Source organism: Mustela erminea, chromosome 3, assembly GCF_009829155.1.
Source record: "Mustela erminea isolate mMusErm1 chromosome 3, mMusErm1.Pri, whole genome shotgun sequence".
Classification (NCBI taxonomy): Eukaryota; Metazoa; Chordata; class Mammalia; order Carnivora; family Mustelidae; genus Mustela; species Mustela erminea.
In genome coordinates, this window is record NC_045616.1 from 94576646 (window position 1) to 94593909 (window position 17264).

Genomic DNA, 17264 nt, shown 5'->3' on the forward strand with positions numbered 1-17264 from the left:
GAAGCAGACTCCCTGCCAAGCAGAGAACCCAATGTGGGGCTCAATCCCAGGACCCTGGGATCATGACCTGAGCTGAAAGCAGAGGCTTTAACCCACTGAGCCACCCAGGCACCCCTAAATTCAACACTTTTTTATTTTTTTATTTTTTTTTTTTTAAAGATTTTATTTATTTATTTGACAGAGAGAGAAATCACAAGTAGGCGGAGAGTCAGGCAGAGAGAGAGAGAGAAGCAGGCTCCCACTGAGCAAAGAGCCCGATGCGGGGCTCGATCCCAGGACACTGAGATCATGACCTGAGCCGAAGGCAGCGGCTTAATCCACTGAGCCACCCAGGCGCCCCAACACTTTTTTATTTCAAAATGTATTGCAAAACTAGAGCAATTGTAAAACATGGTACTGGCGAATAGATAGACATATAGGTGAATGGAATGGAGAGCCCTGAAATGAATCCATACTTATACAGTCTTCTTGATTTTAAATGAAGAGTGACAAGAATAAACAATGGGGAAAGAACAGTCTCTTCAATAAATTATGTTGGGAACACAGGACTTCCACATATGAAAGGATGAAATCAGGCCATTACCTTACATCATGTAGAAAAACCAACTCAAAATGCACTAAAGACTTAAACATAAGACCAGAAACTATAAAACTCCTAGAAGAAAACACAAGGGTAAATCTAGATGATATTGATCTATGACACCAAAAGCACGGTCAACAAAACCTCAAATAGTCAAGTGGGACTACATAAAACTAAGAAGCTGCACAGGAAAATAATAGAACAAAAAGACAACATACAAAAAGGGAGAAATGTTTGCAAACTACGTATCTGATGAGACTGATGTCTAAATCTGTAAGAAACTCCTGCAACTCAGTAGGAAAAAAACCATAATGGATGAAGGACTTGAATAGACATTTCCCCAAAGGGGACATACAAATGGCCAACAGGTGAAGGCTGGGTGGCTCAGTCAGTTAAGTGTCTGCCCTTGGCTAGCTCATGATCCCAGGGTTCTAGAATCAAGTCCTGCACCATGCTCCTTGCTCCATGGGGAGTCTGCCTCTCCCTCTGGTTCCTTTTAATTATGTTCTTTTTCTCTGAAAAATAAATAAATAAAATCTTTTTTAAAAATGACTAAAACCAAGCAAACAGATGGTCGACAGGTATATGAAAAGATGCTCAGCATCACTAATTTTCAGGGGTATGCTAATTAAAGCCACAATGAGATCTCACCTTACACCTGTTAGGATGATAGTGATGATGATAATAGTAAAGCAAGTGTTGATAAGAATATGGAGAAATGAGTACTCCTGTATGATGTTGTTAGGATTGTAAATGGTGTAGCTGCTATGAAAAACAGTGTGGAGTTTCCTCAAAAAATTAAAAATAGAACTACCATATGATCTACCAACACACTTCTGGTTCTTTACTCAAAGTATATACACATGATGAAATAGTATTCAGCCTCAATAAAGGGAAAGACTTCCAAATGCAACAACATGGAAAAATTTTGAGAATGTCACACTTAGTGAAATAAATCAGTCACAGAAAGATAAGTACTGTATCATTCACCTTGCATGAGATACCTAAAATAGTCATATTCATAGCAGAGAGTAGAATGTTGGTTTCCAGGGCCTAGGATGAGATAGATATGGGAAGTTGCTATTCAACAGGTATTAGTGTCAGTTTCGTAAGATCAATAGGTTCTAGAGATCTCCTAAACAACAACACTGTGCTATATAGTTAAAAATACTATATTATAAACTTAAAAATCTGAGAGGGAAGATTCATGTTGAATGTTCCTACCAGAATAGAACAAAAAATTAAAAAGTAAGAAAAGGAACCATGCAGAAATAGAAACACAAGGAGAAAAAAATTTTTTAAATATAGTCTAATTGACATAAACTGTATCTTGTGTTCATTAAATAAAAGTAGGGTGCTATAAAAAGCAATATTCCAATAACAAATGCAGTAACAGGGAAAAACTTGGAAGAAGGATTAGAAGTTAGGGTTGAGGAGAGAAGAGTCAGGAGGAAAAGAAAGAAAAAAAGATTGCAGTTTAGAGAGAGGGAAAAAAAATCAGAGGAAGAGTATATAAAATCTAATATCAAATAAATGGAGTTATAGACAAAGATAATGGAAGAAACAGAGGGAAGAAAATTATAAATGTTATAATTCAAGAGCATTTTCTAGAGCAAAAGAGTATGATTTCTGTGTTAAAAGGGCCACAGTGTACCTAGCACAATAGATAAAAAACACCAAGATAGAGCATTATGCAACTTTAGAACTAGAGAATGGGATAAAAAGAATGGGTTTATAGAATTTGAAAGAGTTTGTGATTAAATCAATGAAAAATACAGAGAAAATTAAAAAGACTTATTGACTCTGGGGTGTAGGGGGGAGAAATTGTTGTTATGGTATACTGCAAGAGTAAATATCATTTTTATAGCAATTTATCATCATAATGTCTACACCAAATATTGATCTAACTACATATGCAATATAATGAATTGTGGGAATTGTGAGAAAGGTGAGGACAGGGACATAAGAGAGAATAACCTCATCCTTCCATAGCGGGAATTCAATGCAAAGCTTAAAATCGACATCAAGTGATACTAGTATGTTATTTAGTGATATGATATTTAATGGGACCTAGGTATAATTTACACATAATTTTTTTTAAAGATTTTATTTATTTATTTGACAGAGATCACAAGTAGGCATAGAGGCATAGAGGCATAGAGGCAGGCAGAGAGAGAGGAGGAAGCAGGCTCCTCGCCAAACAGAGACCCCGATGCGGGACTTGATCCCAGGACCCTGAGATCATGACCTGAGCCGAAGGCAGCAGCTTAACCCACTGAGCCACCCAGGCGCCCCTACACATAAAATATTAAGAGGAACCTCCTGTGTATGCCGTCTGTCCCTTAGGTCTATAATCTTTATGGGGCAAAAATCTATGAAAGAAATAGCACTGAAATAGGCCAAAGATTATTTATTATCCTAATGCAATCAAGGCTTGTCTTTTTTATCTGTCTTCTCAAAATATTTAATTACCACATATTTAATATTTAAATTAAATTTATTTAATATTTAAATATTAAATAAAATTTAATATTTAATTACCACAGCTTGGTATGGGGAACCTAAGCTGGTATGGGAACCTAAGTTGGGGCTCAGGGAGATAACCTACTATTTGTACGCTGTTCAAAGTTGTGTGCCATTTCCTCCTGCTGTTTTAGATTGGGAATGTCCCAAGTTGGAAGAACGTACACGATGCAAAAATTCCACTCTTCTGGATACCAGTACAGCAGTAGCAATAGAGAAGGTACCACAGTTTTCAAACCTCTCTGCAATTTTAGGTAAGTTTTCACATTCTTTTTTCTCATGTCACAGGGGAAACCCCATCATCAATGTTGGAAAAAAAGTAATTTCTAAAAACGATTTATAAGCTAAATTCATCAATTAAGATTACCTTTGGCTACACATAATATCTGACTAGTAGTAGCTTAAGCACACATGGATCTTCTTTTTTATAACTTTTATTTTGAACTAACTTTAGAATGCATAAAAGGTGCAAAAATAGTACAGAGAGTTCCTATATATCTTTCACCTAGCTTTCCCTAATGCTGCCTTATATAACATTAGTAAAATGATCAGAATCAGAAAATTAACAATGGCATAAAACTACAGACTTTATTCACATTTCACCAGTTTTTCCACCAGTTTCTTTTCTTGAAAGAGTTTGTGATTAAATCAATGAAAAATACAGAGAAAATTAAATATCCTGTGTTTCAGGATCCAACATTGCATCTGGTTGTTATTTCTTCTTTAATCTACTATAGTCTGTGACAGTTTCTCAGTCTTTCTTTGTCTTTCATAGTCTTGATACTTTTTGAAGATTTCTGATCAGGCATTTTGTAGAACATCCCTCAAATGGAATCTGTCTAATATCTCCTCATGATTGGAATGAATTTATTCACTTTTTAAAAGAATGCTGCAGAAATGATGTTACGCCCTTTTTAGTACATCATATGAAGTTCTTGAGGTCAGTATATTTTATTACTGGTGATACTAAACTTCGTCATTGGATGAACATAGTGTCTGTGGTTTCCTGCATAGTTAAGTTACTAGTTTACCTTTGTGTTAACAAATATATAGAAACGATAGTTTAAGACCCTTAAATTCTGTTTCTCCTCAAGTTTTCATTCACTGGCATTAGTAGTCATCAGAGGAGTTTGTGACATTTATTACTCTGGTGTTCATGTAATGATGATTTTCCATTTCACACTTTGCTGCTACATTTACTAATTGGAATCCTACTGTAAAAGAACTATCTCTTTTCTGCCACTATTTATTCAGTTGTTTATGTCAGTATGAAGTCATGAATATTTATTTTATGTGTCCAAGTCTAATACTTTCATTATTTATTTATGTATATATAGAATTCTAGTATACACATAAAGAAGTTTCAGAATTGTTAACCCAGATCCCTTTGGGAAACACACTAACTAAATAGATTATAGCATTTTTGTACAGTTCTGTTTGTTATTACTATTACAAATTAAAATAATGTTTTCCGAAGCTATATATACAGGTTAGTTCTTTTCTTCCCTTCCCCTTGCAGTACAGTTGGTATTCACTTGAAATATACTTAGATTGATTTGTTAGTGTTGGATTCAGTTTTTCATTCCGCATCCTATTTGTTATTTGTTTGTTTCTTTATTAAGAGAGAAGGGGCTATGTGAAGGTATGTGAAACATTGTTGTGGTTCTGAGAGTCAAAGTTGTAAGAAATATGTATATTCTCAGAAAATATCACTTCGTCCTTCCTGCTACTCTGATCCAATTCCCCTCTTCTTTCTACACCTTTCCCATCCAACCATTATAAGTAACTAGTCTCTTTAGTTTATGGTTTATCCTTCTTACATTTCTTTTGTATGTATTTTCTTACATCTTCTTCTTTCTTGCATGGAGCTTAGCATACATATAGATGTACTTTTTATTTTGTTTTTTTTTCCATCCACATAATAATAGGTACGAGAAATCACTGCAGATCTTAGAGATCTTCCTCATTTTTTTGATAGCTACATAGTACTCCACTGTATGGATGCACTTTTGTTTGTCTAACCGCTCTTTTATGAATAGGGTGTGCAAGGGGTTTTCCCCCAATATTTTACCACTACAAATAATGTGTTAATGAATAAATTTATTATATATATCATTCATATTATTGATGGAATATCTTCAAGGTAGATTCTCAGAATTAGGATGACTGAGTCAAAAGGTAAGTGGATTTATAGTTTTGTCAAATATTGCCAAATTTTCCTCCAGAAAGATTAAACCTGTTTGCATTTCCACCAGCAAAGTATTACAGTGCTTGTTTCCTCATATCCTCACCAGCAAAATATATTGTCATATTTTAAAATTTTTAAATTTTTTTACTCTAATAGGTGAGAAATGATATCTCAGTGTTATTTTAATCTGTGTTTTATTGTCTGTGAGTTTAACATTTTCATATGTTTGAGAGCCATTTTTGTTTTGTGTGTGTGTGTGTGGTGTATGTGTGGTGTGTGTGAGTTTTCCTTTCATGCTTTTTCCCCATTTTTCATTCAGCTTTTCATCTTTACCCTCCCTCTCTAAGTTCATTAGATATTAAGTAGATTAGCCTTTTCCTAAAGGCTCCAATCAAAAGACATAGGGTGACTGAATGGATTAAATGAACAAATGCTGCCTGTAAATGAACATATGCGGCCTGTAAGACTCATCTCAGACCTAAAGACACATATAGACTGAAAATGAAGGGATAGAAAAACATTTACCATGCACATGTAAATAAAAAAAGTCCAGGGCAGCAACACTTTTATCAGACAAAATAATCTTTAAAACAAAGACTGTAACAAGAGACAAAGAAAGGCATTAAATAATGATAAAGGGATAAATCCAGTGAGAGAATATAACAGTTATAAATATCTACATATTGAATATTGAAGCACCTAAGTACATAAAGCATATATTAATGGACATAAAGAGAGAAACTGATAGTAGTACAATAATACTATGGGACTTTAACACCCATTTAAATCAATGGATAGATCATCCAGACAGAAAATCAATAAGGAAATGGTGTCTTTAAATGACACACTACACCAGATGAACATAACAGATTCATACAAAACATTTCATCCAAACAAGAGAATATATATATTCTTTTCAAGTGTTCATGGAATTTTCTTGGGAATAGATTGCATATTAGGCCAGAAAGCAAGTCTTAGTAAATTAAGAAGGTTGAAATCATACTAGGAGTCTTTCCTGACCACAACAATATAAAACTAGATATGATTCACAAGAAAAAAACTGGGAAATAAACCTCCAAAACATGTGGAAACTAGAGAGTATAATATAAAACAACCAGTGAGTCAACAAAGAAATCAAATGGGAAATCAAAAATTATATAGAGACACAAGGAAATGAAAACATAACGGTTCCAAGCCTTTAAGACAAGCAGTTCTAAGAGTGAAATATAAAGTGGTAGAAGTCTACCTGGAGAAACAAGAAAAAGCTCAAATAAATTATCTAATCTTAATCCCAAAGTAACTAGAAAAAGAACAAACAAAGCCCAAGATGAATAGAAAGAAGGAAAATATAAAGTTCAGAGCAGAAATAAATGTTATAGAGACTAAAACAAAAACAAAAAACAATAGAACAGATCAATGAAATGTAGGAGCTTGTTCTTTGAAAAGAAACAAAATTGATAAGTCCTCAGCCAGGATGCATCAAGAAAAAAAGAGAAACGCCCAAATAAATACAAACCAGAAATGAAGGAGAAGTAATAACTGACTCTAGAAATATAAAAGATGATAAGAGAATAATATGAAAAATTATCTCCCCAAATTGGACACCTTAGAAGAAATGGGTGAATTACTAGTAACACACAATCTTCCAAACTGAATCAGGAAGAAGTAGAACATCTTAACAGACCAATTACCAGTAACAAAATTGAATCAGCACTTTAAAAACTACCAAAACATAAAAGTCTGGGACCAGATGGATTCACAGGTGACTTCTACCCAGCATTTAAAAAAGAGTTAATACTTCTTCTTCCCAAATTTTCCAAAAAAATGAAGAAAGGAAAGCTTCTAAATCCATTCCACAAGGCCAGTATTACCAGGATAACAAACCAGACAAATATGCACACACAGAAAGGAAGGGAGGAAGGAAAGGAGGTAGCAAGGAAGGAAGGAAGGATAAAGAAAGGAAGGAGGGAGAGAGTGGGAGGGAATGAAGGAGGGAGGGAGACAGAAAGAAAGATAGTTACAGGTCAAAATTCTGAATGAACATAATTGCAAAAAATCCTCAGTAAAATACTAGCAAACCACATCCAACAATACATTAAAAGGATCATTCACTGCTATCAAGTGAGATTTATTATGGGGATGCAAGGATGGTTCAGTATTTGCAAATCAATCAACATGATATACCACATCATATGATTATCTCAGTACATGCAGAAAAAGCATTTAACAAAATTTTACATCTATTCATGTTAAAAAAAAAAAAACAAAACTTCCCACAAAGTGGGTTTAGAGGGAACACACTTCAACATAATAAGGCCATCTATGAAAAAAAGCCACAGTTGATATTATACTCAATGGTGAAAAACTGAGAGCTTTTCCTAGATCAGGAACAAGATAAGGATGTCCTTTCTTTTTACTTTTCTGCTACTACAGTATAGTGTTAGACATCCTAGCTAAAGCAATCAAACAAGAAAAAGAAATAAGAGGCATCCATATCGGTAAGGACAAGTTAAACTGTCATTTGCAGATAGATATCTAGAGACATCTAGAGATATCTAGAGATAGAAGACCCTAAAGACTTTACCAAAAACTATTAGAACTAATAAATAAACTCAATAAAGTTTAAAGATACAAAATTAATACCCAGAAATTGGTAACAGTTCTATACACTGATAGTGAAGTAGCTGAAGAGAAATTAGAAAACAACTCCATTTATTAATTGCCCAAAAAAGAATAAAATACCTAGGAATAAACTTAACCAAGGAGGTGAAAGACATGTACTCTGAAGATTATGGAACATTGATGAAAAAAATTGAAGAGAACACAAACAAATGGGAAGATATTCCATGCTCGTGGATTAGAAGAATTAATGTTTTTTAAATGTCCATACTTCCAAAAACAATCTAAAGAGTCAATGCAATCCCTATCAAAATACAATAGCATTTTTCATAGAACTAGAACAAATAATCCTAAAATTTGTGGAACTACAAAAGACCCCAAATAGCCAAGACAATATTGAGAAAGAACGAAACTGGAGGTGTTGTACTTCCAGTTTTCAAGATATACTACAAAACTGTAGTCAAAACAGTATGGTTCTGTCACAAAAACAGACACATAGATTAATGGAACAAAAGAGAGAGCCCAGAAATAAAACCATGCTTATATGCGCAGTTAATCTGTGACAGAGGAGACAAGAATATACAATGAAGAAAATGCTTCTTCAATATATGCTGCTGGGAAAACTGGACAGCTATGTGCAAAAGAATGAAACTGGACAACTTTCTTACATCATACACAAAATAAAATCAAAATGGATTAAAAACCTACATATGAGACCTGAAACCATAAAAATCCTAGGAGAGAATACAGGCAGTACTTTCTTTTACATAAGCCATAGCACTGTTTTTCTAGATATGTCTCCTGAGGTATGGGAAACAAAAGGAAAAATAAACTATTGGGACTACATTAAAAAGCTTTTGTACAATGAAGGGAACCATCAATCAAACAAAAAGGCAAGCTAATGAATGGGGAGAGGCTATTTGCAAATGATATATCTAATAAGGGGTTTAATATCCAAAATATATAAAGAACTTCTATAATTCAACACCAAAAAACCAAACAATCCAATTTTTAAAAATGGGCAGGGTGGGGCACCTGGGTGGCTCAGTGGGTTAAGCCTCTGCCTTTGGCTCAGGTCACAGTCTCAGGGTCCTGGGATGGAGCCCCACATCAGGCTCTCTGCTCAGTGGGGAGCCTGCTTCCCCCTCTCTGACTGCCTCTCTGCCTACTTGTGGTCTCTCTCTCTTTCAAATAAATAAATAAAATCTTAAAAAAAAATGGCAGGGTACCTGAATAGACGTGTTTCCAAAGACATACAGATGGCCAACAGACAAATGAAAAGATGCTATCCATCACTAATCATCAGGAAAATACAAGTCAAAACCACATACCTGGCAGAATGGCTAAAATAAAAAGACAAGAAAAAACAATTGTTGGTGAGGATGTGGAGAAAAAGCAACACTTCTAAATACGAATCAAAACCACAATGAGATAACACCTCATACAGAAAGAATGGCTAAAATTAGCAACTCAGAAAACAACAGATGTTGGTGAGGATGCAGAGAAAGGGAAACCCTCAAGATACAAACAGTGATTCAAAGGGAACACATACATCCCAATGTTTTATAGCAGCAATGTCCACAAAGCCAAACTGTTCAAAGAGCCCAGATGTCCATTGACAGATGAATGAATAAGGAAATCTCTCTCTCTCTCTCTCTCTCTCTCAGACACACACACACACACACACACACACACACACACAAACACACACACAGAGGAATATTACTCAGCTATCAAAAAGAATGAAATCTTGCTATTTACAATGACATGGATGAAACTAGAGGGTATTATGCTAATCAAAATAGTCAGAGAAAGATAAATACCATATGTTTTCACTCATATGTGGAATTTAAGAAATGAAACCAAGGAATGTAGGGCAAAGGAAGGAAAAAGAAAATAAGAGGAAAATAGAGGGAGAGGCAAATCATAAGAGAATTTTAACTAAAGGAAACAAACAGAGTTGCTGGAGGGTAGATGGGTGAGAAGATAGGGTAATTGGGTGATGGGCAATAAGGAGGGGACTTGACGTAATGAGTACTGGGTATTGTATGTAAATGATGAATCACTAAATTCTACCTTTGAAACTAAGAATACAGTATGTATTAATTATATTGAATTGAAAAACAAATTTTTTAAAAAATATCTTGAGAGAGAGAACATGTGAGGACAGCCACCGAGAAGGGGGAGAGGGAGAAGCAGGCTATCCACTGAGGAGGGAACCCAACTTGGGACTCAGTCCCAGGACCCCAGGATCATGACTGAAGCCGAAGTCAGATGCCTAATGGGCAGAGCCACCCAGGTGCCCGTTAAATGCAATTTTTTTTTTTTAAAAAGAACTCTTATCCACTTCTGGTGGGAATGTGAATTGATACATCCACTGTGGAAAACAGTGTAGATTTTCCTCAAAAAACAGAAGTAGTATATGATCCAATAATTCCGCTAGTGGGTATTTACCCAAAGAAAAGAAAACCACTAATCTGAAAAGATTATATGCTCCCCTATGTTTTGCAGCATTATTTGCAATAGCCAAGATATGGAAGCAACCCAAGTATACATCGATGAACAAATGGATAAGAAAGATATGGTGCGCGCGCACACACACACACACACACACACACACACACAAGAATATTATGCAGCCATAAAAAAGTTTGAGCTCTTGCCTTTGCAACAACATGAATGGACCTAGCAGGTATTATGTTAAGCAAAAATAAGTGAGTCTGAGAAAGACAAATACCATATGATTTCACATGTGTGGAATCTAAAAAACAAATCAAATTAAGAAACAAAAAACAGGGGCACCTGGCTGGCTCATTTGGAAGAACATGCGACTCTTGATCTCAGAGTTGTGAGTTCAAGCACCATGTTGGGTATAGAGATTACTTAAATAAATAAAAGTTTAAAGAATTAAAAAAAAAAAAACCAAAAAACCAGAATCAGATCTGTAAACACAGACAACAAAACTAATGGTTCCCAGAGGGAAAAGGGATGGGGTATAGGCAAAATGGGAGTAGGAAAGGAAGAGGAGTAGGAAACACAGGCTTTTAGTTATGGAATGAGTAAGTCAAGAATATTATAATAGCATTCTGTGGTGACAAATGGTAGCTACACTTGTGGTGAGCATAGTATAATGTACAGAGAAGTTAAGTCCCTATGTTGTATACATAAAACTAATGTAATGTGTGTTACCTATACTCAAAAAAAAATTTCTTTTAAAGAATATTGGCCTTGGGGTGCCTGGGTGGCTCAGTGGGTTAAGCCGCTGCCTTTGGCTCAGGTCATGATCCCAGGGTCCTGGGATCGAGTCCCGCATCAGGCTCTCTGCTCAGCAGGGAGCCTGCTTCCTCCTCTCTCTCTCTCTGCCTGCCTCTATGCCTACTTGTGATCTCTCTCTGTCAAATAAATAAATAAAATCTTTAAAAAAAAAAAAGAATATTGGCCTTTTGTCTTTGGTATATATTATGAATATTTCTCCCAATGTGTCAGTTGTCTTTTTGTGTATGTTATTTTTTTGTCATGAAAAAAAATGTTTATTTATATTGGATTTACTTCTCTTCCCAGGCCAGAGCTAATGTAGCAGCTCACTAATATCATTAAGATCCTATAGTCATTATATCTTTCTACCGCCAAGTGTGTTGGATTGTTTCCCCATAATTGTAGAATGGTTGCTCAGCCTGTGGGTATCACAGCAGTTCCAGGGAAAAAGAATGAGAAAAGGCTGTACTAGCCATGTACATCTCTTTTTATCAGAAGAGTCAAAGCTTTCCAAGAAATTGCCCAGAAGACTTCTTTTAGATCTATTGGCCATGACTCAGTCATATGCCTATGACTACTTGGGAGGCTTCTTTGATAAAGTTTATGAAACAAAACAAAACAAAACAAAAATCAAGTTTTTCATTCTCTTATTCTCTATATTGGTATAAAGCAAGGAGAATTGGAAAAGAATGGAGAGGAGGAATGGGAATGGATGATGTCAGTTCACCTCTCAGGGCCTGCCAAAAAGCAGGTATAGGGGTGCCTAGGTGGCTCGGTGAGTTAGAGCCTCTGCCTTTGGCTCAGGTCATGATCCCAGGGTCCTGGGATTAAGCCCCGAATTGGGCTCTCTGCTCAGCAGGGAGCCTGCTTCCCCCTCTGCCTCTCTGCCTACTTGTGATCTCTGTCTGTCAAATATATAAATAAAACCTTTAAAAAAAAAGACAGGGATAAATAATATCAAAGAATTAAGCATTGATTATAGGGTCCCTTAAAGGAGAGTTGATAGCTGTCTGGATGGCAATATTTCAAACGGTTCAAAAACCTTGTCTTCTATGTTATATTTAGTTTGGCAGCTCCTTTGCTGATATAAAGTGCACAAAGAAGCAGCCTATCTCTTTAGTGAGTGTTTCATTTAGGTTTTTTGTCCACTGCAGGTGACCAAAAAAAAAAAAAAAGTAAGTAAGTAAGAAAAAGGAAAGAAAAAGAAAAGAAAATTTCACCTCAAATAATTTATCATGTTAAAAAAGGAAGTTATTACCTGAAAAATCCAGCAGTAAATTATATGCAAATACAACTTGATCCAGAATTTCAAATGACAGCAATAGGAACCAATTCCTTTCCATCTCTAAGTTCATCATCCCTCTGTGCCAGTTAAGTTCTTAGCTAAGCTCCCCCTTCATATAGCAACTCTTTTTAGGTCCAGGCTTATATACTCACAGCCTCGAATCCAGTGAACAAAGTGCTTCTCTTTACCAATGATTTGAATAAAAGTCCTGATGTTACACATTGGCTAAAATTATTTCATATGTCTATCCTTGAACAGTCAATTTGGGCAGGAAGATGCAGGGCTCCTGTTACATTGAGTCACAGGTCTTGTCTAGCTCATCAAAGGAAAAGCAAGAGAGTATTATCAGCAAAAGCAGAGAGTAGTGCACTGTAGTCTTTTATATTTTAGGAACCTCCATTTCAGGGAAATGCTTCTCAGTGATTATTAGATACCATTCACTTCACTTTTACTTAACTGTAACATTCTAATTAAATATAAGCAGACTTCTGCAGCTGATTAGGGTCACAAGTTCTTCAGAAGACTACTCTCATGATTCTTTATGTTCCTAAGTAATAGCATAGTGGATCTGGACTGTAAAATGTTGACTGGTAGGCATTCTTGGCTAATCAGTCTAATATGTATATCTATATGCTTGGTACTAGATTAAGAACCATGAGATCTGAGTTTAAGTTGCAGGTATGCAGCTGTTAGTTTTATAACTTGACAAGTTATTTTTTTTTATATGTAGCATAGGAATAGTAAATTGTTACATTTGCCTCACAGGACTATTATAAGAATCAAGAAAGATAAAAGATTGAAAAGGATTTCAAAAATTCTAAGTATCCAAATATAGGCTGATAGATTCCTGCATCTCATAAAATTTCCCAGCAATTTTGTTGGGTTTATTTTGGTATTTTGGAAATACTTCTACCTAATTTAAGTGGCAGACATAAAAACAATATGAAAAAATAAAATTATAAAAATAAACTATACTATCACCATATACTTTAGAAAGAATATTTCTTTTTACTTAATTTTTGCCTCTGGTCTCTATTTGAATTATATTTCTAATAGATTGGTTTTTTTCCCCTTTCTTAGGTATGTCTTCAGAAGACTATCAGAAATGCCAGAGAGAAATGTAAGAACTAACATTTTAAAGTGTTCTTTTGAAAACCCTGTGTTCTGGGGCGCCTGGGTGGCTCAGTGGGTTAAGCCGCTGCCTTCGGCTCAGGTCATGATCTCAGGGTCCTGGGATCCAGCCTCGCATCGGGCTCTCTGCTCAGCAGGGAGCCTGCTTCCTCCTCTCTCTCTCTGCCTGCCTCTAAGCCTACTTGTGATCTCTCTCTGTCAAATAAATAAATAAAATCTTAAAAAAAAAAAAAAAGAAAGAAAACCCTGTGTTCTAATAGTTACATACCTGGAGTGATTATTAGCCCACAAATTCAGGTGTTCATTTATTCATGGTTGGTTGAGGAATCATTATGTGCCCAAAGTATGCTAATTGCTAGAGATATATTGTAATGAATGAAATTGATTAAAAACAAAATTCTTGCCTTCATCAAGTCCACATTTTAGTTGGAAGAGGTAGACAATAAATAAGTGAGTAAATTTATACTATTCTATGTGGTAATGAATCCTATAGAGAAAAAGTAAAATGGGGATGAGAGAGCATTGGAATGGAGGTTCACTATTTTAAGTAGTGTTGTCAGAGAAGTCATTGAGCAGAAACCTAAAGAAGACAGAGCAAGATGTGTGACTCATAGGAGAGAAGAGTAATAGTTGGAGCACGAACCCACGGCAAGAAGGCCTGGGTGCTAGGAGTGGAATGTGGGAAGAGGAGAAAGGAAGTGAAAGAAGCAGCAGACATCATATCACATAAGACAATGTAAGTGAATATAAGTGGATTGGAAAGCCTTTGAAAGGTTTAGAAGGGTGACATGATATAACTTCGGTTTTAGGGGCGCCTGGGTGGCTCAGTGGGTTAAAGCCTCTGCCTTCTGCTCAGGTCATGATCCCGGGGTCTTGGGATCAAGCCCTGCCCCGGGCTCTCTGCTCAGTGGGGAGCCTACTTCCTCCTTTTCTCTGCCTGCCTCTCTGCCTACTTGTGATCTTTGTCTGTCAAATAAATAAATAAAAATCTTTAAAAAAAAATAACTTAGGTTTTAAAAGAATCACCCTGGCTGTTGTGTTGAGAACAGATTATGAAGAGACAAGGAATTAGGGAGATTATAGTTAGGAGACTGTTGTCATAATCTAAGCAAGAGATATTGGACTAGAGTCGTGAGAGTAAAGGTAGAGAGGTCAGATTTTGCATATATTTTGAAAGCAGAACTAACAGGATAGACTGTTACTTGTTGATGTTCTGAATGGTAGAGTCTGAAAATAGTGAAGACTGACTCCATGGTTTTGGCTTTAGCAACTAGAAGGATGGTGTTGTCATTTATTAAAATGGGAGAGACTAAAGAAAAGCATTGCTGAGCAAAGATCAAGGATTTGGTTTGGGGCTTGTAGACTAAGGGGTAAGGCATATGTGAGAGAGACGGTACCTAAACTAAAGGAGGTAATCATAATCTGGATCATGAATGGCCTTAGGGACTGGGATTTTTATTTTCTCTTGAATGTGATGGGAGTCTCTGAAAGATTTTCAGTAAACCTGTAAAATATAACAAAAATTTTAAACACTTTAATTTGCAAAGTTTGAAGGAACTTGAAAAAATTCATACAAGTTTAAAAACAAATCCAGGAGACACCATAAAGAAAATGACAAGACAGTCCGTAGGATGGAATAAAATATTTGCAGATTATATATCTGATAAGGGACTTGTATCTGTAATATATAAAGAATTCTTGGAGTGCCTGGGTGGCTCAGTTAAGCGTCTACCTTTGGCTGGGGTCATGATCTCAGGGTCCTGGGATCGAGCCCCACATTGGGCTCCCTGATCATCAGGCAGGCTGCTTCTCCCTCTCCTTTACAGTCGTGCTCTCTCTCTCACTATCTCTGGTTCTCTCTCTCTCTCTCTCAAATGAACAAATAACACCTTAAAAAATGTTTTTAAAAAGAATTCTTAACAACTCACAATAAAAGGAAAAAATAACTCAATTTAAAAATGAGCAAAGGATCCAAACAGGCATTTCTCCATAGAAGATACATAAATGGTCGAGTTTCATTCTTCTACATATAGCTGTCCAATTTTCCCAGCACCATTTATTGAAGAGACTCTCTTTTTTCCACTGTATATTTTTTCCTGCTTTGTTGAAGATTATTTGACCATAGAGTTGACCATAGAGACCATCTGGGCTCTCTACTCTGTTCCACTGGTCTATGTGTCTGTTTTTATGTCAGTACCATGCTGTCTTGGTGATCACAGCTTTGTAGTAAAGCTTGAAATCAGATAACGTGATGCTGCCAGTTTTATTTTTGTTTTTCAACATTTCCTTAGCAATATGGGGTCTCTTCTGATTCCATACAAATTTTAGGATTATTTGCTCTACCTCTTTGAAAAATACCGGTGGAATTTTGATCAGAATGGCATTAAAAGTATAGATTGCTCTAGGCAGTATAGACATTTTAACAATGTTTATTCTTCCAATCCAAGAGCATGGAATGGTCTTCCATCTTTTTGTGTCTTCTTCAATTTCCTTCATGAGTGTTCTGTAGTTCCTCAAGTACAGATCCTTTACCTCTTTGGTTAGGTTTATTCCCAGGTATCTTATGGTTCTTGGTGCTATAGTAAATGGAATAGATTCTCTAATTTCCCTTTCTGTATTTTCATTGTTAGTGTATAAGAAAGCCACTGATTTCTGTACATTGACTTTGTATCCTGCCACGTTACTGAATTGCTGTATGAGTTCTAGTAGTTTGGGGTGGAGTCTTTTGGGTTTTCCATATAAAGTATTATGGCATCTGCGAAGAGAGAGAGTTTGACTTCTTCATTGACAATTTGGATACCTTTTATTTCTCCTTGAAACTCGACCATTCTCTTACACCGTACACAAAGATAAACTCGAAATGGATGAAAGACCTCAACGTGAGACAGGAATCCATCAGAATTCTAGAGGAGAACATAGGCAGTAACCTTTTCGATATCAGCCACAGCAACTTCTTTCAAGATATGTCCCCAAAGGCAAAGGAAACAAAAGCGAAAATGAACTTTTGGGACCTCATCAAGATCAAAACCTTCTGCACAGCAAAGGAAATAGTCAACAAAACAAAGAGGCAGCCCACGGAATGGGAGAATATATTTGCAAATGACAGTACAGACAAAAGATTGATATCCAGGATCTATAAAGAACTCCTCAAACTCAACACACACAATAGATAATCATATCTAAAAATGGGCAGAAGATATGAAGAGACATTTCTCCAATGAAGACATACAAAAGGCTATCAGACACATGAAAAAATGTTTATCATCACTAGCCATCAGAGAGATTCAAATTAAAACCACATTGAGATACCACCTTACACCAGTTAGAATGGCCAAAATTAGCAATACAGAAAACAATGTGTGTTGGAGAGGATGTGGAGAAAGGGGAACCCTCTTACACTGTTGGTGGGAATGCAAGTTGGTGCAGCCACTTTGGAGAACAGTGTGGAGATTCCTTAAGAAATTAAAAATAGAGCTTCCCTATGACCCTGCAATTGCACTCCTGGGTATTTATCCCAAAGATACAAATGTAGTGAAAAGAAGGGCCATCTGTACCCCAATGTTTATAGCAGCAATGGCCACGGTCGCCAAACTCTGGAAAGAACCAAGATGCCCTTCAACGGACAAATGGATAAGGAAGATGTGGTCCATATATACTATGGAGTATTATGCCTCCATCAGAAA

General features: G+C 36.0%; 1 protein-coding gene across 1 annotated transcript in view; it reads left to right on the plus strand.

Moving 5' to 3' along the window:
* The window catches only part of MEIKIN (meiotic kinetochore factor), an 81977-nt gene that overhangs the window by 18300 nt on the left and 46413 nt on the right, over window positions 1-17264 (plus strand). Inside the window, exons 7-8 of the mRNA XM_032336810.1 lie at window positions 3238-3357; window positions 13531-13570. Of these exons, the coding sequence (XP_032192701.1) occupies window positions 3238-3357; window positions 13531-13570 (160 nt within the window). The remainder of the gene's footprint in view (window positions 1-3237; window positions 3358-13530; window positions 13571-17264) is intronic.